The sequence below is a fragment of the Paroedura picta genome, chromosome 11 (genome assembly GCF_049243985.1).
Source record: "Paroedura picta isolate Pp20150507F chromosome 11, Ppicta_v3.0, whole genome shotgun sequence".
In the NCBI taxonomy this organism is placed as follows: Eukaryota; Metazoa; Chordata; class Lepidosauria; order Squamata; family Gekkonidae; genus Paroedura; species Paroedura picta.
The window spans coordinates 41,326,502-41,352,356 of record NC_135379.1 but is presented as its reverse complement, the minus strand read 5'-3'; the positions used below and the strand labels follow the sequence as shown (position 1 = coordinate 41,352,356).

Genomic DNA, 25,855 nt, shown 5'->3' with positions numbered 1-25,855 from the left:
GGTGGGTGAGGTGCACCGGGCCAAATGCTCCCCCGTGTGGGCTCAGGAAGAGGTGAGGCAACCTGCCATGACTAAAATTCCAGCCTGCAGCCCAGCATGAAACCTCCAGTGTGTAAACGGTCTAAGAGAGTTTCTGGCCAAATAATAAACTTCCTTTTGTTCACTAAAGAATTTGATTTTAACTTTCGACTGTTATTTTTCCTCTTTGAGAGCAAAAAGTAAAGATGTATATGCTATGACAATATAGGATACAGCAGTCTGCAACTCTTTGTCAACTACCGGGTAGAAATGGGAGTTCCTTGTCACCAGACTTGCCCTACAGCCACCAATCAGCTGGCCAGTGGCAGGACTTACCAGTAGAAAGAACAACAAAATTTGAGTCCAATGGCACATTTAAAACCAACAAAGATTTATTCTAGGCACTAGGGGCCAAGCACATTGCATTCAGGAATACAACGGGTGCTAGATTAGGGGGGTGGAGTGGAAAAACTGTCTGGACGGCCTCCTCCTCCCCCCAGAAGCTTTCCCGCAGCGGGGATCTGCAGCCTACGAGCCTCAGAGAGAAGTGGAAGGAGGAGGGGGTGGTCAGGGGTGGGGTACAGAAGGCTGGCCCGCTGAAAAATTGAGCTTTTGTCTGCATTCACACTTCTTCAGACATGCACACAAAAAGCTCATACCTTGAATAAATCTTTGTTGGTCTTCAAAGTGCCATTGGATACAAATTTTGTTGTGCTACTTTAGTCCAACATGGCTATCCATGTTGCAATCTAGGTCACATTGGCAGCAGAAATCTAGGCCACATTGGCAGCATTGCACAGGAAGTGATATCACATCAGTGACTTCTGCATGATATCTGGGTAATTTGGTCAATAATTCTATGGTAGAAGCCAGTTTTATCATAGAGTTTTGCCCGACTTCCTGAACATCACCTAGAAATTGATGACGTGATGATGCCACAACCTGAGTAATGTCAGCAATACGACCTGGGCCTGCCTCTTTCTCTTGGCAAGTCCCCCACCATCCCCCACCAGTTGCCAAGAGGAACCGGGTAACTCTATTATATATCATAGATATCGATACTTTTAAATTCCATAAATATGGCAACTAATACAATTTTGTATGTCAGCTAAATTATAAAATGATGCATTTTATGTTGCTACAGAAGTATAGAGTATTGCATAAGCAGGTAAGGTATGTATGCCAATAAAGGTTTTCCGAGTCTGATGTTTGATATAAAAATAGTTACTGCATGTGTTTCAATTTCTCTAAACATTTTCATTTTTCTCCACAAAAATTACTAAGAAAAATGTCTGTTTTCCATGGCTTCAAAATTACCAGAATTTTTCACATCTCTACACTCGTCAAATTCTCTTGTTTCAATTCTCGGTATCACCCCCAAACTAATCTCACCAATTAGAAAGTCCAGAACCTTCTTTAAATTAACCGGTTTGCTACACAATTCCCCCCCATCATCATCATCAACCATAATTTAGCACTTCCTGTTAAGCAACATACATAAGTTGGAGCTTGGACAAACTACCACCTTCAGCACTTACTTTTGATGGAATCCCTGCTTTCTATCTTAAAGCCGGACGTGTTGAGTTTTGCATCCCAAGGAAGCTCTAGGGTCATGATCACTTCCCCTTGCACCTTCACCCGAGAAACAGAACCATTTCTGCAGAAAAATCCAATGTTGACCGTGTTGGTGACAAAACGGCTGCCGATTTTATAAACAACTCGATCGGGGCAAGTGTCTCCAGATTCTATTTGCCTGAGCTGTGTGGCAAACTTCAGTACTAGAGCATCTTTCCTGCCAGCTTTCACATCCCAAATGAATGTCCTGTTAAGGTTAGGTAATCCTGACGGATGAAGAAGAACATCTTCAAAGGGGCAGTGTCTTGACATACAATCTGGAAACAAACAGCCACAGCATAAAGGTTGTTAGTGCTTCCACCACTGTATACGTCATTTTCCATATCTGCTGTAACCAAGCAACGGATTAGGGAATATATACACTTTTCTGGCAGCCATTAAATCAAGGGAGAAGCATCGTTTCATCTACTCTGACATCTTCAGCAAAAACGACAATGTGGAAAGCCCTAAATCTGAACAATTAGCTTAAGTGTGTACATTACAATAAGGAAAGCCATCCCTCACTGGGTACTTTCCTTCCTTCTGGCATCCAAGTAGGAACTGTATGTTTAGTGTAACATTCCATAACAGGAAACAGATTGGCAGTCAGTGACGTTTTCTAGGTGTGATTCCTGTAATAACTGCTGGTGAGCATTTTGAACAAGCAAAAGCTCCTGAACAGTCTTCAAGGAGCTCCATGCAGAACAGCGCTGTAAACTAGTGCAATCTGGACAGAACATCCAGCTCATCTAGTGCCAGAAAGACCACCTAATGCAATCTTTATGGTGGGACTGAATTCTGATCAGATTAATTAATTTAATAAACTCAAGATTAAGTAGATTTAACAGTAATGGCCAGGTTTAAATGGCAAAGAAATTTGTGTTGGGGAAGAAAAGGAGAAAATTAATTAAAGATGGTCTTTGCAGCCAAATATGCTATTCATAATCAAGAAATGCTATCTTGTTATCACCCACTTCCTTTAATGTCTCCAAAAAAAGTCTGTGTATGATGGTTTTATTACCATGCTAATATGAAATTAATTAAAATAATTAAACAGATGAAATTGCCAAAAGGCGGGTGATTTACTCAAGTAGAAATTTGTTAAATTCATTTGCAGCCCTAATTGTAAAACCCATGGCTCCCTTCCATGTTCCAGGCAGCACCTAGGACAATAATAGGGCTAAACAAAGAAGATTAACGTGTAGTAGCGGTAAATAAGGATATTATATTAATCAGTGAAACTTGCATTATGCGGTTTGAATTTGCATATAACTAAAAATTATTTTGAGTATGTTCAGACAAACTTTGGATGCAACTTACCAATATGTCTCTCAACTACTAAGACCCAGTAGTTTTCTGGCATAGAACACTCAAAATTAAAATCAAACTGCCCCCCGGATTGTATTTTCCGTTCCGAAAAACAGGTTCTTCCTGAACACATCTTGCAGAATCTTTCTGCCTGAGTAGAAGGTCCAGGCTTTATCAGAACTGTTATGTTGTCAACAGAACGAATGGCGATTTTGAAGGCACCTGGGAATGTAAAAAAATAACAAAAGGGTAGCATATCATATTTGACAAAATGAATGACAGCTGATTGCATCAACGCTTACAACCACCACCCTGCCAAAGGGAAGTGCATCTCCCCCTAAATTCAATATTTTAACTATCACTGACCACACCATGATCAAACAAAAAGGTAGCTTTGATGCAAAGATTCACTTGTGCAAATCAAAGTCCTTTGGATTGTGTGTGGGAAGACCTGTAATTCTTTCAACCAATCAGCTCTTTGCTGCATCAAACATTGCTCCAGAGTATGGATGCCGGTCTCCAGGTGGAACCTGGGAATCCCCCAGAATTACAGCTCATCTCCAGGCTACAGAGATCAGTTCCCCTGGAGAGAGTGGAAGATTTGGAGGTTTGGGTGATCACTGGGATGGCCGAACCACACCAAAGCGATCTTCGGCATTAAGGTCCCAATAAGGTCCCTGTCCTTCCCAGACTCCAGCCCCAAATCACCAGGACTTTCATAACCTGGATCTAGCAACTATAACCCCCCCTCCCCCCCCGATACCATGCTGGTGGCCAAGGGAACCTGGCAACCATATGGCAACCGTAAGTCATTTCCAGAAAACGTCTTGCAAGTGACATCACATCAGCAATGAGACACTCTAGGATTTGGACAAGTAGAATTCTGTCTAAATCCTAGAGCAATACTGCCAGAGATTCACAGGAAATCAAATTATGCCATCAGTGTGTGTGATTGCCTCCATCCCTATCCTCTCCCCCTTCCACTGGGGCAACCTTAGGTCAGTGCAGAGAACTCTTGGGAGCTCTAAGCCTATCGACTCCATTGGCCACAGAAGGGTATAACCCTCCTTTGGATGGCACTGTGAGAGGCACAGAATTCATTGGGCCTGCTAAAAATCGTCTATAAATCCACTTTAAAATTTAACAGCATACGTAGTTCCTTCATAAAACAGTCAAGCCACGCTGAAACCAGAAAGAATACGTGTTGAACAAGCAGTCCCAAGAAGTCAACAAGCACTTTGGCCTCGTTTGAGGATGCACACCAAAAATATTGTAGCCCATGGATCAGCAACTGGAGGTGCCAAGGGCCAAAGTGACCATCTGAGATGACAACAAAGTAGATACCAGAGTAGATGCATGAAAGTGGTAACTGTGGCAACAAGTTACCTGGTAATCCATTTGGAATGGACAGGTGCGCCCTGTCCCACCAATCCGTCATCCCTTCCTACCTGTCCAGCATGTCTGTCAGTCAGCCAACCCGGATAGCCCAGGCAAGCCCCATTCTGTCAGATCTAGGGTTGAGTGCTTTGGTGCGGTTCGGCCACCCCAGCGATCACCAAAGCCCAAAGTAGCCAGCGCTGCAGAGAAGAGGGGCGGCGGCAGCGGTGCGCCAGCCCACGGCCACACAGACGCAGAGCTCTGTCCCTTCATGCCGCTGCCAGCTGGTGCGCCACCACCTCCCCTCCTCTATGTGCCATGGCGCTGGCCTCCTACGCACTGCCTTGGGCTTCAGTGATTGCCGAGGCGGCCAAACCGAGCTGAAGCACTCAACCCTAGCAGATCTCAGAAGCTAAGCAGGGTCGGCCCTGGCTAGCACCCAGGAGAGCAACTTCCAAGGGATACCAGGTCTGTGCCTCAGGGAAAAGCATCTCTTGCCCTGGCAGCCAGACAAACTTAGGATCTCCTGGCTAGATCATACACATGCTGTATTATTTTAAGTCTATGAATAAATAGCCTTTCCTTAAAGGAGTTAAGCCTCATTTTTCTGCTCAAACCTCTGTGAGGCAGATCAGGATGAAAGCGTGATTCCTGCAGAGTCAGCCAGCGAGCATCAAGACTGACTGGGGATTTGAAGCAGAGTTTCCCCAACTGACTCACACCAGCACTCAAAGGAAGGTTGTCAATTTCTGCTTGTGAAATACCTGGAGATTTGTGGGTGGAGCCTGGGAAGGGCAGGGTTTGGAACGGGGAGGAGACTCAGCTAGGCATGATGCCCTTGAGTCTGCCCGCTCCAAAGCAGCCATTTTCTGGGGTCCCACCTGGGTCATCAGCAGCCAAAGCAGCCATCTTCGGGTCCCACATGGGTCATTAGCCTCCAGGTGGGAACCGAAGATCTCTTGGAATTTCAACTGATCTACAGAGTTGAGTTTCCCTGGAGAAAATGGCTCCTTTGGTGGGTGGACCATATGGCTTCATACCTCACTGAGTTCCCTCTTCACCACATTTCCCCCAGTCATTTCCTATCCTGGAGTTAGCATCCCTAAAGAGAACTGATCTCTGTTATCTGGAGATCAGTCAGAATCCCACAATACCACCAGCCACCGCCTGGAGTCTGGCAACCCTAGCTTGAAATGTTTACCTGGTAAATCTGACTGCCTGGAGCTATACACCTCTAGGAGATTTTGATGCAGGGATAACTCCTCATGGCAGAACTGGAGCGGCAAGCTCTAATCGGTAGATTAGTTAAAACTGTCACGGACATAAATTAGCCTATCAATTAATCAGACAGGCTGACATGGAGGGACACATTGCTGTTTTTCAAGTTACCTTGTCTCTGATAAATTACCATACTACAGATTTTTAAAAAGACATTAAAAGGGACCTTTCCCTTTAAGGGTGAATGTTACTTTTTAAGACTCCTACTAATGTGAGGTTTTTGAATGCAGGAGACACAGGGTACAAATCCCCCGAGCCAAGACATGTTTGCCACTAAGATTTATTTGCAATTTAAAATTGATTAATTAGTAGGTAACTCAACATTCCTCAGCCTGCCAAAAGATCGAGAAATAATAAATTTTAACTGCATCCACAGTTCATTCCTAATATTAATGGTCGAGCTCTATAGCTGTATATTAAAACTTAGCCCGGGTGTGCATGTGCTAAAAGAAAGAAAGCTATAAGCTAGAGCAGGTAGATTCTCTCTAATCAGAGGAAAAAACATGCATTTTTGTAATTTACCCTGCTTTTTAAAAAAAACTGGGGTGGGGTAGCCAAGACGCTTTATAAAGCTAAGTTTGACAAAGCCCCACCATAGTATGCTTTCTCATGGAAGTTGCTGAGACTTTCAACAGCCACTGCTTCCAAAAAGACTGAGACAATAATAAAATCAAAGAGCCCAGAATCCTACTAGCAAAAGGGATCACAGAATACACAGCTATGGCCCAGACTGTGTATCTGCAGCAGTTCCACAGGAATACAGGAAATGCAGCACTGGATACCACATACAGTTCCCCAAGAATCTCAGTTTCCACTCAGTTGCAGGGGTAGTCAACCTGTGGTCCTCCAGATGTTCATGGACTACAATTCCCATGAACCCCTGCCAGCATTTCAACTCATGGGAAATGTAGTCCATGAACATCTGGAGGACTACAGTTTGACTACCCCTGGTCTAGTGTAAATGTTTGCAAAGCTTTTCTTGAAAGTGCATGAGTGACAGAAGAAAGGCTGAGCAACGTTTCCAATGATTGGTGAGAGCTAGGGTTGCCAACCTCTAGATGAGGCCTGGAGATTTCCCAGAATCACAGCCATTTCTAGATGGCAGAGATCAGTTCCCCTGTGGAAAAACAGGTGCGTCAGATGGTAGACTCCAAGTCCACCCCATTATTCCCCACTGAAATCCTTTCCCTCCATAAACTCCACCCTTTCCCAGGTTCCACTTTCAAATCTCCAGGGATTTCCCAACCGGAAACCCAACATCTATGTACCTAGAACAGTCACAAACCCAACTTTCCTCCAGATAACTGGGAGTGCACAAAAAACGTAACACTAGGAACAGAATTAAAATCACATGCGAGTTCAACAGAGACTGCTATTTATAATCTATGTTTTCCTACTTTTTTGTCACATCTGCCCTCATGAAGAGACTCTGGGAACAGGACACTTTGCACACTCTTACATATCACTGGGTGGAAGGGAAGGCGGCAATCCCATGAGATGTCAGAAGCAAAGTAGGGTCAGTACTTGGGTAGAGAACACCAAGGCAGACTCTGCGGAGAAAGGCAATGGCCAACCACCACTGCAACTCACCTGCCTTACAAGCCTCTTGGTAAGGTCAGCATAAGTGGGTTACAGCTTGACAGGACTTATGTAGGAAGGCATCATTGAGCTGGGCCTAATAAAAGTACCACCAAGATTGGTTTCTTGGCTTTTGGGACTCAGGAAGAACCAGAAGCAGAACCAGAAGAAGAGTTGGTTCTTATATACCCCTTTTCTCTACCCAAAAGAATCTTATAGCGGCTTACATTCGCCTTCCCTTTCCTCTCCCCACAATAGACATCCTGTGAGGTAGATGAGGCTGAGAAAACCCCGATATTACTGAAGAAGAAGACTTGGTTCCTATATGCCGCTTTTCTCTACCCGAAGGAGCCTCAAAGCAGTTTACAGTCACCTTCCCTTTCCTCTCCCCACAACAGACACCCTGTGAGGGAGGTGGGGCTGAGAGAGCCCTGATATTACTACTCTGTCAGAACAGAAGAAGAAGAGTTGGTTCTTATATGCCGCTTTTCTCTACCAGAGTCAGAGCTAGCTCAGCTTGGAGTACACGTTTGCAAAAGGCAATGCAACGAATGGCTGGCCGCAGCAGGCTTTTATTTCAATTACCGTATATACCTGCATATAAGCCAAGGAGGGCTTTTTCAGTGTGAAAAAAGGTGCTGAAAAACTAGGCTTATACATGAGTATATAGGGTAACTTGATTTGCAGAATCTATAGTGGCTGCAGAGCCCAATTTCTCCTGCCACAGAATTTCCTTTGCTTTTGCTCTTCAGTAGCCAAGGCAGCACACCCAGAAATAGGAGCCGAGGAAGCCATTAGTTCCTTGAAAGCAAACAGCACACTGCTACCGCACCATAAACAAAACCTCCCTTAAAAGCGTAAAGTTCTGCCAAGAAAGAGACATTCCCAGAGAAACATAAGCAAAAATCTCGGCTGGCTTAACATTTCAGCCCCGCAAACATACGGTGATGGCAGACTGGATCTACATTCCATTTATGCAATAGCTATGATTCACGCAGAAAGTTCTGGAGTTGATGCTTCTGCTTCCACGTAGCTCTAGGAAAATTACAAGTCAGCTCAAATAATGCTAGGAAGGAGGGGATTTTTTTTACAGGGGGGGGTCATAAATCACTATTTTAAGGTGATGACACATGGGATGTTAAAGGAGAGGCATGCACAGCTCAAATTTCCCAAGGACTCGTTTCCTAGCTTGTTCAAGTTATATACCAGGACACCGAAAGGCCGGAGAAAGACACAGGTTGACTTAAAACACGGGTAGTCAAACTGTGGCCCTCCAGATGTCCATGGACTACATTTCCCATGAGCCCCTGCCAGCAAACGCTGGCAGGGGCTCATGGGAATTGTAGTCCATGGACATCTGGAGGGCCACAGTTTGACTACCCCTGACTTAAAACAACACAGCACATCTCCTTACAGATGCCCCAGCCCTCATTGTAGCCTTCATCTACAAACACTGGTAGCTGCCATGCCAAATTCTCTCCTCGTTTTAAACCTACAATCTTCTTGACACAGTTGGACTTCTTGTTCAGGCTTGCAGTGGCACAGACTGGAATTAGAAGTATGAGCTGCCTGGCTGTAAGCAATTTTGCCCAAGTAAATCTGCAGAAATCACTCTGTTTTTTTTAGACTGCTCTGTCGTAATCCATTTTCCTAATATGGATATTTCTAGACTATTAACATCACTCACAAAGAAACCCCACCCCTACTCCCCACTGGGGGCCAGGGGAGAAAGGTCAGCACTTCCCGGAAGAGTGTGCAGGGAGAATCAACCACAGGAGTGGGGAATCTGCAACAATTGCTCTCCCTTCCATCTGTAGAAGCCCCCCATGGAATCTAAGCCATCTGGAATTTGTGCTCATTTTACACCTAAGAGGCAATTCCTGGAGGGTATTTGATAAAGCTGGGTCAGGGAGGGAGAGAGAATTCTTTATCACCATAAAACTGTCAAAAGGATTGCAATAACTGTTTACAGGACTGCTTAGGGAGCCAGCTTGGTGTAGTAGTTAAGAGCGGCAACTTCTAATCTAGAGAGCCTGGTTTGATTCCCCACTCTTCCACAGCTGGGTGACCTTGGGCAAGTCACAGTTCTCTTAGAGCTCTCGCACCCCCATCTACCACACAGGGTGGCAGTTTTGGGGAAGAGGAAGGGAAAGGTGTTGCCAGTTGCTTTGGGACTCCTTAGGGTAGTGAAAAGTGTGATATAAAAATGCAGCTCTTCTTCTTCCTCTTTCTTCAGGGCACACTCACCCATACAGAAGAGAAGTCCACTAGGATCTGGGTGACCAACTTTACCACAGCAGCTCACTGGGCGACCGTGAATCAGTCACTCCATTAGTCTCTCCTGCCTGAAACATTACACACACACACAGAGAAGGCAACAAATAGAGATAGGCCTTCTCTTAAAACAGAGGCAGTCAAACTATGGCCCTCCAGATGTCCATGGACTACGATTCCCATGAGCCCCTGCCAGTCTTTGCTGGCAGGGGCTCATAGGAATTGTAGTCCATGGGCATCTGGAGGGCTGCAGTTTGACTACCCCTGTCTTAAAACATGTTCCTCAGTTTCGGAGCTGCATGGGCTTGAGGAGGGAGCACAGCATGCCTTGCGAGAAGATAGAGGGGAACACCAGCAGGTTACTCAACCAGGAATGGGAATATAAAGTTACTGACTTCTTCTTGGAAACATTCAGGCCTTCTAAATGTGTGCAAAGGGAACACTTAGCACACTTGAATCACTTCCACGGTTTATGCCACATAGCCAAAGGTGGGAAGAAGATTGTACATCCCTCTCTCTCTTTGCCTCCTGCCACTAATGAGATGAACAAATCTTCAAGAGGTCGGGGAAACAAAACGAGAACTAGCAACGCAGTTGAAAAAGCTGTTGTAATTCTGAGCCGAGCAAAATGGAGGAACTATCAAGACTGCCTAATCAGGAGAACACGGGAAGTCCCCGTCCAGGAAATTTGAGGTGATGCAAATGCTTCTCCATCTGTCAATTGTGGTCAAAATCAGGTACAAATGGAGCAGGATATCTGGCAGAGGTGGCATGGCGGTGAGGAAACCAAACACCACCAAACAGGGTTGCCATCTTCCAAGCGGGGCCCAGAGAGCTCCCAGAATTACACCTACTCTCCAGACTACAGAGATCAGTTCCCCTCAAGAACACAGCTGCTGGGAAGGGTGGATTCTATGCCATCCTGTCCTTCCCTCCCCAAGCTCCATCCACAAATCTCCAGGAATTTCCCAGATGAAATGGGGCAATCCTACAAACAAAGTCTGTAAGACACAGTCAGGCTTCATTACAGAAGCAGTTGCTCAGATTTACTTGCTGAGCAAATCGACACCTTCCACACAACCATGAGATACATGGCTAATGCTTCCATTTTATAAAGTATATATATAAAAAGTTATTTGGGGCATCCACATCAAACCTGGACAAAGTCCGTTCCCCGGTCTAGCTCCTCCTCCTCCCTCCCACTTCAAATTGCTTGTTGCCCTATGGAAGGACAAACCTATGTGTACCCTTATCTGCTGTATTTCTAGTACCCAGTGGTTACACAAGGTCGGTAAGATGGAGTTCTCCCACCAGGTGTTGGGTTGATGCCAGGGTGAGGAAGATCTGCTGGGCCCCTCCTCTGAACACCATCCCTGAGGCGTTTGACCGAAGGGTCCATAGAGCCTGTTGGGGGGTAGGACTATGGGCTGTGGGAGTTTGATGGGAATGTGGGAGCTTTAGTGTATTTCATATTTACTGTTGTAAACTGCTGTGAGCCAGCTGGACTAAGAGCAGTGGTCAACAAATATAATGATTAATAAATTATAGTGATTGCCAGGGAAAGCGCATGTTCTCATGCCCGGTGAAAACCACATTGTGGGGTACAGGCTGCAAAGCAGGAATGTTATACACACGGGGTTCGTGATTATTATTTATTTTCTAGTAGTAGTAACAACATTCTTACCCTGCTTTTCTGCCCTCATAGGGCCACCACACACAAAATTAAAATCTAACCTTAAATGCCATTAGAAGCCCAGCAAACAAGGACATTCGTCGTAAAATAATTTAAAAACAAAGCTTAAAGTAAGTACAAAAGTCCCCATCCATGAATCTGTCCTCTTCCTCCTCTTTCAGCCTGAGCAGCTATTATGAGCCCAACAAGAAGACGAAGGATGGAGGTAAGAGTTAGTGGCCCTCCCTCAAAGTGCAAACAAACTGGGGGATTTCCTATGGAGAAATGGGACACAAACAACCATGGAGTTACGGGATTTAAACAGTAGCCTGGATAACAGAAGGATTGTCTTCTCCCACACAAGCTGACCAGCTGGGCCTTCAGAGACCCTGCTCTCCATGCCCCAGCTGCAGGAGCGGTTTTTCCAGAGCAGTTGCCCCAGCACCAGAAGAGGGTGATTGCCCCATAGTCCCAACCCCCATTAAGGATGGGGGAAGAGCAGGTTACTATCATAGCCTCTAGGGCAGCATGCCCCTGTCTGTTAGACACGGCATGAGGGCTGCCCCTTATTTGGGTCTGGAGGGGGTGGGCCCTATCATGGGGGGAAGGGGTAGCAGGGGAATAGCATTGATTCTGGGGAAGATAAAGCCGCACCAGTGGGTAAGAGAAAAAAAGGGCAGGGCAGTTCTTTTGCAGCTGCCCTTGAACTGCCTGAAGGAACCCTTGACTCACTGGACAGAGTTAAGACATTAATTGTATTGTGACTATACCTTGGCATTCTGTTTTTGAAATACTGATTATCTCTGTCTCCCTTGCAGTTTATTTGTGCTTCCTTCCAGCAGAGAAATGAAACTTGAGACCAACACAGGAGGCAAAGGAAGCAGCTGGCTTTCCATCCTTGCCTGGGGGAGATGGAGGGTGGGAAGAGGCTGAAAATGAAGCAACGTACAAGCAGCAGGGCCTTTCAGAGAGGCCAGCAACTTGTCTACCCAACAAGCATCAGGAAGAGGAGGAAAAGAACAGATAAGCCCCATGATTGGCCCTCATTGGCAGAATGCAGTTTGCACTGATTGGCCCTCACTGGCAGAGTGGTATCTTCCTATTGGTAGCACACCCCCAGGACCAAACAGGCAGAGACTGAGTTCTCTGCATGCAATTTGAACAGATTGGCCCTCATTTACAGAGTGCAATTTGTACTGATTGGTCCTCATTGGCAGAGTGGTATCTCCCGATTGGCAGCACAGCAGCAGGACAAATCAGGTAGGGAGTGAGCTGGCTGCACACAACTTCAACTTCATAATGTTTAGTGATGCTACTTTTAGCTGCTTTACAAAGATTCAATAGTATGTCACTGGTTCTTCCACATTAAAAATATATATTTTGAAAGGGAAGTTACAAGCCACTTCATACATGCTTTACATGAAAAAAGAGATGCAAATACAAAGGTGCAAATAAAAATCGACTTTACCCGTCTTACTTTCTTTTAAATTGGCATAAACTGGAAAAACCGGAAGTGTAAGGAATGGTTACATTCAAACATCCACTAGTCAGCGGACTGTTTATTCCCCCCCCCCCTTCCAAAACAGTATCTAAGGATGACGAAGTAAAACACTGAACTGGATCACAAACAAACCTCTGACCCCTCAGATTTTCTGTGTGGAAAAAAATGTAAATACCTGGAAAGGGAAATGTACAGGGAAGCAAAATGTAGGTTTGAATGTTAAGTGCTAGCCTGCAGTGCAGAGACTGCCCCACCTAGTTCTTCTCATTAACTTAATGAGAAAACTCATGGCAATCACCTCCTGTCATTTACTTTCCCCACAAAAAGAGGCATCTCAAGCAGCAGCCTGGGCCCTCTCACACAGTTTACAGGCACTGTTTGGCTCAGCTCGGCAAAATCTAGCGATCTCCCAGAATACTAATCTCCAGACTACAGAGATTAGATCCCCTAAAGGAAAATGGTCCCTCTGAGATACCCTTGCAGCTATAGCATGACATCCCACTGAGATCCCTCTCCAAACTCTGCCGTCCCCAGGCCCCACCCCACAAATCTCCAGCTATTTCCCAGTCTAGGGTGGCCAGGTGCCCACTGCCCTCCAGCAGGAGATTGGGGGCTGGCAGCATAGTGGCAGGGGGAACCATCTCATCCTCATTGTACCATCAACTCCAGGGTGAACCAGAAAGCGAAGAGAGGCTGCCGTTCTAGGATTCAGCCCAAATTTCACGCAGGATTCATAACACAAGGTGTTAATCTTAAACCCTATTCAACTTTTTCTTCCCCCTTTCTTTCCTTCTCCAACTCTGCCCATTTCCTTTCACTATCAAAGGAGTCTGATCCATTAATTCGGCTAATTAACACCTGTATTGGACAGGGAACCGTTAAAACACAACTTCTTTTTAAAATACTATTTTTCACTGTTTCCACTCTCTAATCTTTATGAGGACCTGTGACCATAGAAGGCTGTTGAGGAGCATAGGCCAGCAATGGTACATGCACTCCAAAGGATACTCACACTAACAAAACACTTATTTCCTCCTGCACTTTGCTATTGGAAAAGGCATCGCTCCACTAGTTTAGGAGTTCATTCTCGGTTGTGCAGTAGAACACAAACATGGAAAAAGTAATCGAGAAGTACCATGAAGTTCTCAGTCTGACACAAAGAAAGGAAGTATTTACTCTGATGAATGAGGATTCTTTTTAAGGTTGAGCCTTCTTCCTAAGAGATTTGTCTAGCATAATTAAGCCTGCGCATGTGCACATGCACACACCCTCTGACCCAGGCCTGGGATTTTTATCTCCTTGTGAGTGCCAAACACCTTAGCAAAACCTGGGACTCCACACCCAATACAGATGTTAGCTTACTTGGTTAGATTTGAATTTCACCTGCTTATATTTCAACCTGTATTTCCTGTATGTGATGGCCCTTTGTCCCCAGGGTTCTGTTTTCTCACACCTCCAATCTAAAGTGCCTTGCAGCTGAAAAGGGGGAACTCCAGTCCATGAAAATGAACAAGGTATAACATTTGGTTATTCTAAGGCAGGGGTAGTCAACCTGTGGTCCTCCAGATGTTCATGGACTACAATTCCCATGAGCCCCTGCCAGTAAACACTGGCAGGGTCTCATAGGAATTGTAGTCCATGAACATCTGGAGGACCACAGGTTGACTACCCCTGTTCTAAGGGGCTACAAGCTTCATGCTTATTGTTGTTGCATCATACCAACATGACCATTCCTCCTGGAAACATTCTCTTCAGATTGTACCTCCTGAGCACACATCAGCTGGTTACATTCAGGAATGGCGTGTTTGCTTTTGATTCATCTTGGCATGTATGACGGACAGCCACATGGTTGGGGCCAATAACATGCGTCTTTCCCCCGTCATCTTTCCTTACCATGTAGTTGTACACCACAGAAACTCTACAGGAGCATCACGGTTGTCTGAAAAAACACTTCCATCTCGAGGGTATCAAGAGATACTGGCCTGTCCAGTGGAATGCGAGTCTCCAGGTTGGACCTGGGGATCCCCTAGAATTAGAACTCATCTACAGGCGAAAGAGATCATCCCCCTGTACAAAATGGCTGCTTTGGAGGATGGATTCCACAGCATTACACTCTACTGAGGTCCATCCCTGTCTCAAGCCCTGCCCACTCCTGGCTCCACCTCCAGGTATTTCCCAACCCAGAGCTGACAAACCTAGCTTGGATCCATCACTGACTGAGCCCATGGGATAACTTCTGGGTGGGCAAACATGGGTGGCAGCTGCTCTTCCTACTGGGTCGACTTTTCACTGGCTCCAGTTTGCAGCATGAGATTCAGCCCAAATCCCAAGCAGGAGTCTTAACACAAGACTTTACTCTTCAATCCTGCTGTGCTTTGACCTCCCCCTTCTCTTTCCTTTCCTTCTCCAACTTTGTCCTGTAAAGGGGGAGGAGTCCACTGATGCTGTGGGTTAGGGAGGGGCATTTTTGCTGCCAATCTTGCGGCTGCTGTTGGGAGGGGGTATTATTAGGGGGGTTATCCCTGCAACCTGCCACACGTCCTTTGAGAGTGATGGATAGAAATCTAATAAAATAAAATAAAAGTTCTGTTTCACTTCACGTTTATTTGTAGCGTTACACCTCAATGTGTAGCTACACTTGTATATTAATTAGATTTGCATACCGCTGCTCCCAGCAAAGTGGCTCAAGGTAATTCACATAACATAAACATCATATAAACTTCTAAAGCATCTTATAACATGCCCAACATACAATAAAATCCCCATAATAAAACATCCCCTTACGATAAACTCGACAAACAACAACTTTTAACAATTGAACAATTAACAATTAAGATGGCAGTAATAACAATTAAAGGTAAAGGTATCCCCTGTGCAAGCACCGGGTCATGTCTGACCCTTGGGGTGATGCTCTCCAGTGTTTTCATGGCAGACTCAATACGGGGTGGTTTGCCAGTGCCTTCCCCAGTCATGACCGTTTACCCCCCAGCAAGCTGGGTACTCATTTTACCAACCTTGGAAGGATGGAAGGCTGAGTCAACCTTGAGCCGGCTGCTGGGGTTGAACTCCCAGCCTCATGGGCAGAGCTTCAAACTGCATGTCTGCTGCCTTACCACTCTGCGCCACAAGAGGCTCCTAATAACAGTTACTTCTTCCATATATATTCATAGCTAAGGCATCAACAGGGTTACAAATATGCAGTTAGATGGAAAAACCATACGGAATAGATATCCATCATCCAGGCCTGGTCTAATACCGGGCCCCGACCGGGGGGGGGGGGGGGACGACCGATCTTATACCCTGGAGCCTCCACCCAGCCTCAACCAAACACCTGTATAGTTATACCTCAGAGGAAGTCCAAAGCAGCTTACAACCAGGGTGGTTAACTCTGGGTTGGGAATATCCTGGAGTTCTGGAGGGAGATGCCACAGCATTCTCCCTCCAAAGCAGCCCTTTTCTCTGGTGCTACTGGAGTCTGGAGATCAGCTGTAACTCCAGATGGACACCAGATATCACCTAGAGCTGGGTAACCTTAAAGAAGAGTTGGGTTTATACCCTACTTTTCAGTACTCAAAGGAGTCTCCAAGCAACTAACAATCACCTTCCTTTCTCCCTACAACAGATGCCCTGTGAGGTAGATGGGGCTGAGAGATCTGGCAGGACTGCTCTGTGAGAACAGCAATAACAGGGCTGTGATGAGCCCAAGGTCACCCAGCTGGCTGCATGTAGAGGAGTAGGAAATCACACCTGGCTCACCAGATTAGAAGCTGCTGCTGCTAACCCAAGATTACTACTAACAACATGTTTGTTTAATGAAGACCAGGCATTTGAAAAGAGGTCTCTCATATCCTGCTGCTGCATTCTGATCTGACAGACTGCTTGGAGTTACTTCACTGTAAGATCAACTCTAGCAGAAGAAAACTATCCAATTCTTAAGCTTAAAGTAGAATTCAAATCACCCACCCACATAAAACATCATTATTTCACGAAGATGCTCACCCTCAGATTTTTGGTTGAAGAGAGGTAGACTCTAATCTGAAGCACCAAGTCATTATTTACCACTCCTCCACATGCAGCCAGCTGGATAACCTTGGGTTAATCACCGTTTTCTGAGAATAGTTCTCATAGAGGAGTTCTCTCAGAGCTCTCTCAGCCCCACCAACCTCACAGGATGACTTTAGTGAGGAGAGGAAGGGAAAGCACTGCTGGATACCCCCAGATTCTTAATGGATCTGGAAATGGATCTGACTGATACCAAGAGAGAATACCACAGCTAAGGCAGATATGGAGTTGTTAGAAAACACTGCTGGATACCACCAGCTCAACCCTGTGCTGTGAAGAATCCAGAAGCTCTTAAAGGTTAAAAGAGCCAGTTTGGTGTCGTGGTTAGGAATGCAGACTTCTAATCTGGTGAGCCGGGTTTGATTCCCTGCTCCCCCACATGCAGCCAGCTGGGTGACCTTGAGCTCGCTACAGCACTGATAAAACTGTTCTGACCGGGCAGTAATATCAGGGCTCTCTCAGCCTCACCTCCCTCACAGGGTGTCTGTTGTGAGGAGAGGAAGGCGAAGGCGAATGTAAGCCACTTTGAGATTCCTTCAGGTAGAGAAAAGTGGCATATAAGAACCAACTCTTCTTCTTCAGTAATATCAGGGCTCTCTCAGCCTCACCTCCCTCACAGGGGGTCTGTTGTGAGGAGAGGAAAGGGAAGGCGAGTGTAAGCCACTTTGAGATTCCTTCGGGTAGAGAAAGGTGGCACATTAGAACCAACTCTCCTTCTTCAAAAGCTTGTGACAAGTTGGTGCTGGTTAACAGGAGTCAGCGACAGCTTAATGCTCATTTCTGTACAGAATGTAAAAAAACTAGTTTCCAAGGTGCCTGGATGTCGTTTACTAAGAATTTAACTCTTTTTTTCCCCCTTTTCAGCCTCCGTCCTATATGACCTAACAGCATTTAGCAGAACTTTCAGAGACACTGTCCAAATCCTTCCCGCAAGATAAGTCACATCCTTTGGGAATGCAGGGATTAATTATTTGAGAGCTTAATCACTATCCCGTCTGGGGCTATTTAGTCAACATTTAGCTATGCTTTTGCTTGAAGAAAAGCCACGATAGTACGGAACAATGCAGCCCATCCCTAACCAAGGTTAAAGTCATCACACACATTTTCTTTTGGGGGGGAAAGCAGCCCCATATCGTTCTGATTTCTGGTTCAAGAAATATTTCCTAGTCCTTCAAAGTAATGTTATCGGGAGGGGGCATCTCTTAACCAGCTCTGTAGGATGTGCTTCTTCTTTGCTTGCTCCATCCTGAAGTTTTCATCTCACAAAGCATTGGGAAACTGCATTTTGCCCCAATGCGCTAGCAACGCATATTGAAATATATTTCTGGAGCTCACATTAGAACAAGCAGTGGTGCAAATGTACCAGTCGCAACCTCCGGTTCTCCTTGTCTGGGTGAGAGGGTCTAGGAGCAGGCTCAGTCATGTGACTCACATTAACAGCATGTTGTAAGAAGTTCTCAGAGTTGGATGCTCCTTTTGAGAGCAGCTTCCCTACCCTGAGATATACCTTCAAGTTTTCAGAACTATTTCAGAAAAAAACTATTTCATCTTGAAGTACTATAAGTCAGTGGTCCCCAACCTTTTTATCACTGGGGACCAGTCGATGCTTGACAATTTTACTGAGGCCCGGGGGAGGGGGGGTAGTCTTTTGCTAAGGGACGTCGCCACCACCACCTGAGCCCTTGCTCCACTTGCTTTCCTGCCGGTGCCCCTGACTTCCTGCCGCCCGCTGGGGGGCGCTGCCAGGAGCAGCTATGCAGTGCCACACCGAGGGGGAGCCCCAGCCATGGTGGTCGCTGGAGAGCACCAAAGGTGAGCCAGCAGCAGAGTGGCAGGGCAGTCCCCAAGGCAGCAGCCAGGGAGGAGGACAAGGAGGATCCACGGCCCGGGGATTGGGGATCACTGCTATAAGATACCTTGAAGAAAGAGGAAAGGCTATAAATGTTTTAGCAAATGGAACAGGGAATATTTTGAATGATGAACTGTTTCAGTTCTAACTGTTCTGAACTAGTTCAGGAAAAAAACCTATATTTTAGAAAATATTCTGAATTAAACTAGACACAGGAATGTCAACACTCATATTGGCTGTGCTGCTTTTCATTTTGATATCCAGGTCCCTTCATATATCCTTCATTGGTTCAAATGAGAGAAAGATCACACAAAAGTCATGATTGAAAGCTCTGGTGGATTCACAGACAGAACAAATGCTCTGTGAAAGTTACGTCTGACTCATCAGTGAGGCAGCTGAATAATAAAGTATAAAACCATACAGGGGGATTACGTGTTATACAGCTAACACACGCAGCAATTCAACCAAGAAGTGTCTGAAAAATCACCAGCCCATCCAACAGTGGACTCCCCTAAACTGCCCTACAGTTCAGCCTTTCTCCCCACTGCACAATGCAAAAGTCATTCAAAGTGTACAGGGCAGGATTACAAACAGAACGAACTTTGACTGTCTGTGCCCAGGGATATTTTTATACATGAAAGGGCTAAATTGGAAGAGTTTATCTGACACATTTCTTTATCCAACCTGGCTTTGTACAACCTACCGCAAGCACATAGCAGCCATTGGGGCTGATAAAGACACCATAAGGTCCTGAAAGCCATAAAGTGTAGCCAGGGAACCAAGAAGCAGGGTCAGCCCAAAGCTTTTTGGCTCCCCGGGCCAGCCTTTTACAGCCTTTTGACCATGAAGAAGCCCCTGAAATAATTTTTCATGTTTTGAGAAGCCTCGGAAGTGATGGCAGCTGGACACGCCTCTCTTCCATGCCCCCGGAAGTGACATCACTACCCATGTTGACAGACAGACTTAAGGAAGACTGGGGGAGGGGGTGGAGACAGAAGGCTGTTTAAGTCTGGAGTAAGAGTGAAAGCTCCCCCCCATTACTAGGTGTAGAAACAAGAGAACTCATGACTGGGGGAGGAGAAATGGAAGTGACCAGTTCCCTAGCTTGCAGATGAATCCCATTAAGGCAGGAGATGAAAGGCTACGGATGCCCACCGGAGCTCCTGTGGACCCCCAGGGGTCCACAGACACTTGGTTGGGAATCCCTGCCCTAGGAAAATGGATTTATTCTTTCAGATCCCTGTCAGCCTTCTCAATGAACGCACTTAGCATTAGGAGCAAAAGCATTTGTTGAGATAGTAATAATATGAAGCTCATGATTATCCTTGCTGAAGCTGATTCTGACCAATATAACCTACCAACCCCATCCCGAACTGATGACTGGCAGGTTTCCCCCTGATCCCAGGAAAAGCACACAAACTAGCCTTGTGTCCAGGAGCACATGACATCATTCCTGCAGGGTCAACTCTAGGCCAGCCTCACCAACAACAACGTCCAAGCTCCCCTTCTCCCACAGCTCCATCCTCCCAAGAGATAATTGGCAACTAGACTACACAAACGAGCAAACAAAGCAATAAAAACAGTGGCAATCAGTTAACTTTCCCAGGCCCAGGCCCCACTGGCAGATGACAAGCTACAGAACAATAACAGACACTGACAAATGACAACACCGAATGATCACGGGCAGGAGGCTGACAACCAGGCAGATCCTGATGTGCTCTCCCACACACCCACCACGCTGCAGGGAAGCAGCCATTGCCCACCCAACAACCCCCAAGGGAGAGAAAGGGAAAGAGTAGCATACCATGGCCAGCCTGCTGCAGCAGACCCAAATGGGGGGGGGGCACAGGACCGGTTTGGTGCCCCTCCACCTTCCAGAGCCCTACATGCCTCTAATACATATGGCCAGCCATGCCAAGAAGCCTTTGATCAGTATTACACACCTAAAGACTAAGTGAATGAAACAATACACACTTCTCATATTTAGTCTAAGGGGGGACTTAACATAGGAATGAGATTCAAGTGGGTAGCCATGTTGGTCTGAAGTAGAACGAAATTTGAGTCCAATGGCACCTTTAAGTCCAACAGAATTGTATTCAAGGTATGAGTTTTCTTGTGTCAGACACAACGAAATGGAAATGAGACCACGAATATAAGCAGGGAGTGGGCCATGGATTAGGACATGGCATAGTGAAGAGGATTACCAGATGCAAGGGTCTTACAGAAATAACTAGCTAAGTTTATAAGGTCAACATTCTTTTGAGTTCAATTCTGGCAGAATGAGAGTACCTTCTTCTGGATAGCGTCCACCATCTTTGACCCAGAGAGGTAACACTATTATGTTCACATAAGTAACTGTCTAGTAGTCTACAGACATAAAACCGTGGGGGGGGGGGACTCCCAACCTCACCATATAATACAATGAGGCACAGTGGTGGTGGCAGGTTACAGTAGCAGGTTACAAGTGGCGTGGCAGGTTACAGCAGATGAGTAATGGGGTTGTGAGTGTCCTGCATAGTGCAGGGGTTTGGACTAGATCAGGGGTAGTCAACCTGTGGTCCTCCAGATGTCCATGGACTACAATTCCCATGAGCTGGCAGGGAGCTCATGTGAATTGTAGTCCATGAACATCTGGAGGACCACAGGTTGACTACCCCTGGACTACATGACCCAGGAGGTCCCTTCCAACTCTGTTATTCTATGTTGCTGGTGTTAACATCTTATAATCAATGGAACTGAGAACAGGCGATCAGTCTGTAAAGAAAAGTAATAAAGATGGTCCTGTTGATGTGGGAAGTTAACGGTGGAGCCTACCAGGGTGTGGCAACTCTGATCAGAACTACAACCTTAAATGCATCTAGTCTAGTAGGAATCCATAATACTTCGAAGCACACCAGAAGTTGCTTCCCTTCGGTCCACTCATCCCACTCTTGTTGAGCCACTGGCAGGACAGATGGGCTGCTTTTTAACTGGCAATGTCAGAGATCAAAAACGCCTGTTGACTCAGCCACATCCCATCCTTTAACAGGAAAAGAAGAAGAGTTGGTTTTATGCCCCACTGTCCACTACCTGAAGGAGTCTCAAAGCAGTTTTCAATCATCTTCCCTTCCTCTCCCCACAACAGACACCCTGCGAGGTAAGTGGGGTTGAGAACTATGAGATAACTGCTCTTTGAAAATAGGGTTGTGACAAGCTGAAGGTCATCTAGCTGGCTGCATGTGGAGGAGGGAGGGATCATACCCAGCTCACCAGATTAGAAGAGCCAGTTTGGTGTAGTGTTTAAGAGTGCAGACTTCTAATCTGGCGTGCTGGGTTTCATTCTGTGCTCCCCCACATGCAGCCAGCTGGGTGACCTTGGTCTCACTGATAAAGCTGTTCTGACCGAGCAGAGATATCAGGGCTCTCCCAGCTTCACCTATCCCTCAGGGTGTCTGTTGTGGGGAGAGGAAACGAAAGGGGATTGTAAGCCGCTTTGAGACTCCTTCGGGTAGAGACAAGCGGCATATAAGAACCAACTCTTCTTCAGTAATCTTAGGGCTCTCTCAGCCTCACCTCCCGCACAGGGTGTCTGTTGTGGGGAGAGAAAAGGGAAGGCGACTGCAAGCCGTTTGGAGACTTCTCTTGGTAGAGAAAAGCGGTATATAAGAACCAACTCTTCTACTTTCTTTCTTTAAAAAAAAACCACCCCTCGCAGCCCGCGCCGGCCCAGCGACGCACGGGGCCCAAGGCAAGGAAGCGCTCCTTCTATAGGCGTCCTTTCTCCTCGAACCGACCGCGAAGGGGGAAGCAGGCCGTTCGCGGTCCAAGTTTGCAGCTGCCGCCAAGGCTCGGGCGCAGGCAAGGCGGCTGCCCCGGGACTGGCCCGGCTCGCTCCCTTCGTCGCACCAAGCCCACCGGCCTCGAGCGTCCCAGGACTGGCGCATGGCCGGGTTGGGAAGCGTCCGAAGGCAGCCCGCCAGAGGAGGAAGCTCGCCCCGAGGGGACCCTCTTACCTGCCCCCGGGAAGAGCAGCGCCGCGGCCAGCAGCAGCAGCAGGGCGGGGAGGAGCCGATGCCGTCGCGCCAGCAACAGCGCCCGGGCCCCCGCAGCCATCTCCGCGCATCAGCCCCTCGCCGCGCCCGGGCCGTGCGCCTGGCCAGCCCGTCCCCCTCGCGCCTCTTCCTGCTCCACCTGAGGGCGGGCCCAAGCAGCCCCGCCTCGCCAGGTAGCGCGCCGCCCTCGCTGGTGGCCCCTCCCCGGCACGCCTGGCGCCTCCGATCCGGCCGCTTGCCACACCCACCGCCAGCTCCGGCCGCCTCCCCGCAAAGGAGTCGCCCACGCAAGAAGAAGAAGAAAAGTTAGTTTTTATTCCCCACTTCTCTCTCCCCGAAGTTCTCTCCAAGCGGCTTACAATCGCCTTCCCTTCTTCTCCCTGGGAGGTAGGTGGGGTTGAGAGAGCTCTGTGAGAGCAGCGCTATCAGGGCTGTGATGAGCCCACGGTCACCCAGCTGGCTGCATGGGGAGGAGCAAGGAATCAACCCCTGCTCTCCAGATTAGAAGCCTGCCACGCTTATCCACTCCACCCTGTTGGCTTATCCAGGTGTGGGATGGAGTAGTTAAGAGTGGTGGCCTCATTCTGGAGAGCAGGGGCTGATTCCCCCTGGAGTGCTCAGCTACATATTTGAGCAGATCCATTTAATCATTTGGCACATGTTTTGGTCTTCTTCTTCCACGGAGCTCAGAGCAATGCGCATCCTTCTCCTTTCTCCCTTTTATCGACTCCATCTCTGTGGGTAAGTCTAGCATGAAACTGTGTGACTGATTTGAGACCATCCAGGGAGTTGCACCCCAAGCTAGAGATTTGAACTTCATGCGCTTCCATTCTCACTCTTAGGCACCTTATTTAGTGACAACAGCTACTTCCAGTAAGAGGTTGAATATACACAACCTGCTTTCAACTGGCCTATGGAAGCCTGTGTTTCCTACTCTGATTGGCAGCAGCTCTCCAGATCTGGTCTTTCAGGTCACCCGAGACCTGATTTTTTAAAAATGAAGATGCCAGGCATTCTACATGCAAAACTGGTGCTCATTTGCCGAGTCAGGCCCCCATATGTTTCCCAACAGAGCTTTTCAATTTAATTGTCTGTGGAACCCCAGTTTTATATTCTGTCCTTTGCATTCAGAAATGTATGTACATATATTTGCATACATGTTGAGGCTTCTGGGTCAGAAAACCTTTTCTAGAGAGAAATTATATAATCCTTATGTGGAGAGCTTTTGAACTCTCCATTGCATCTGCAGAAATTAGTAGGCGATTTCTTTCTATTGCAAGGGGAATAGTCACCCAGTAAGCAAAATATTTTTGGAAGGAGCTCAATTTTTACAGTTTTTCTTTGGCTTCTCCTTAGCTGATCTTGGTGGGCGTGAAAATGGCAAAGAGTAACCAAATCGACCAGACAATCTCATCAGTAGCAGAATGGCAGACAAGGGTGTGTGTGATTCATGGAAATGTAGCAATGGGGGATTTTTGGCTTGGATGCAACAGTTGTCTAGTTCAAAAACCTTCCTTATGCCCAAAACTAGCAGATTTTTTCAAAATTTAAGGCTAGAAATAAAGCCCACAGGCAGAGGCGTTAAGAGAATTCGTTCAGCAGTGCCAGTGGGGAAAAGGACCAACACAATAGAAAAAAAACTGTGTCCTAAAAAGGACAGTTTTAAATGCAATAAACAAACTTGCTTGCAGTCTTCCTTGATTTTATTTTGCTTGTAGTGACACGCAAAACAATCATTTCTGCCAAACAGTTTCCATCTGTTGTGGTCACAGCTGCAAGCAAGTTTGTTTATTGCATTTCAAGGTGTCCTGTTTCAGATAGTTCTTCTCTATCATGTTGGTATTTTTACTGTGTCTCCCACATTGTTGTTATAGTGAGCAAAAGCAGACGCTGACATTTCCATGCAAAATAAGTGCAGTGGCTGTTCCCAACAATTGTGAACAGTGGTAATAATTAAGGTGCTTCCATACAGAGGTGCCTTGGCTTCCAAAGTTGTGAGGTCTTTTTGAGCTCCCACATGATGCCGTGTTCTAATTGTCCTCTTTTTAAGTTGTCCCTATTTTTGTACGCTCTTTTCCTGTGGTTCCCCCCCCCTGTTGTGCCACAGCAAACTTTTTTTTAAAAAACCTAGCAATTGCTATTGGACTGTCATTACTACGCTGATGACACCCAGCTCTCCCTCTTTATCCAGATCCCCTGGTGATGCAGTGAAGAACTGAAGGAGAAGCATGAGCGCTCACCACAGCTCCATCCCACATGAAGCCACTGAGATCCCTGGAGAAGGCAACATTGCATGACTCAGAGCTTGAATGCGTGAATCAGTTCCATTCAGAAGCGCCATGTATAAGCTGGGGTCAAGTGATACAAAGCACACACAAATTAGTAATTTGTAGTAAAGAATGAAGATCATTTTCCTGAGTGTAAACCTCATTGGATAGACCAAGGTTTGATTCTAAGGTAGGGTTGTCAGCTCTGAAATAGGAAACTACTGGAATTTTGTGGGGTGGATTCCAAGGAACGACCTAAGCAGGGTATAGAGTTGCTTGGCAATCAGTGAACTCCAACAAGTGGGACTCCAGAAGGGGGGCAGGCAGACATCAGTGGTGGTGTGATGTTACTCCTGGGAAAACCCAGAAATGTCACATCTCTCTCTAGTCCATATCATTTCCAGTGATTCCTAGAGAGAACTAGCATAACTTTGAGAGGAACCAATAGAAGCATGGAGTTTCTGGTGATTCCTAGAGAGACATGACATCACTTCTGGGGTTTGCTGGAAGTGATGTCACCCCATCACCAACAGTGATCTATTAATTTTTTTTTCTCCTGCTGGTTGCTGGAGTGTCAGCTGTGAAGGATCACTGTGACAACCCTAGCAGGGTGTTATGCACTGGTACCCTCTGAAGCTGGCATCTTTTCCAGAGAAATCTCTCTTTTTTTCTGGAGATCAGTTGTAATTTTGGGAGGCCCCCAGGCCCTACCTGGAGGTTGGCAACTTGGCTTGACATGTGTAGCTTGGCAACCAGGAGGAGTCCAGGGTAGCAGAGATGGGAACATCATTAGCAATGGTGGGACATTATCATGATAGGAAACCCAAGATTGACATCCTACCTCTCTAAGACTCGCTGGAAACTCACTGATAAAACCACAGAGTTTCTAGCAATTCCTAGAGCAGACTGGTGCTGGTTCCTGATGTCACACCATTGGGGACAGTGTTTGGTTGGGTTTTTTACATTATTTTTCTTCTGATCAAGCAGGAAGTTGGACTAGATGACCGGTATGGCCTCTTCCAACTC

General features: G+C 46.6%; 1 protein-coding gene and 1 long non-coding RNA gene across 2 annotated transcripts in view; one reads left to right on the top strand and one right to left on the bottom strand.

Moving 5' to 3' along the window:
- The window catches only part of CDCP1 (CUB domain containing protein 1), a 37,226-nt gene extending 14,543 nt beyond the window's left edge, over positions 1-22,683 (bottom strand). The window contains exons 1-3 of the mRNA XM_077303236.1: positions 22,524-22,683; positions 2,953-3,162; positions 1,557-1,910 (exon numbers count right to left, since the gene is read on the bottom strand). Coding sequence (XP_077159351.1) covers positions 1,557-1,910; positions 2,953-3,162; positions 22,524-22,623 — 664 coding nt within the window. The 5' untranslated portion in view covers positions 22,624-22,683. The remainder of the gene's footprint in view (positions 1-1,556; positions 1,911-2,952; positions 3,163-22,523) is intronic.
- A 106-nt stretch (positions 22,684-22,789) lies between these two features.
- Positions 22,790-24,971, top strand: LOC143820421 (uncharacterized). Its single transcript, XR_013225340.1, has 2 exons — positions 22,790-22,949; positions 24,754-24,971. It is a non-coding gene; the product is annotated as an uncharacterized LOC143820421 (long non-coding RNA).
- Positions 24,972-25,855: the final 884 nt, after the last annotated feature.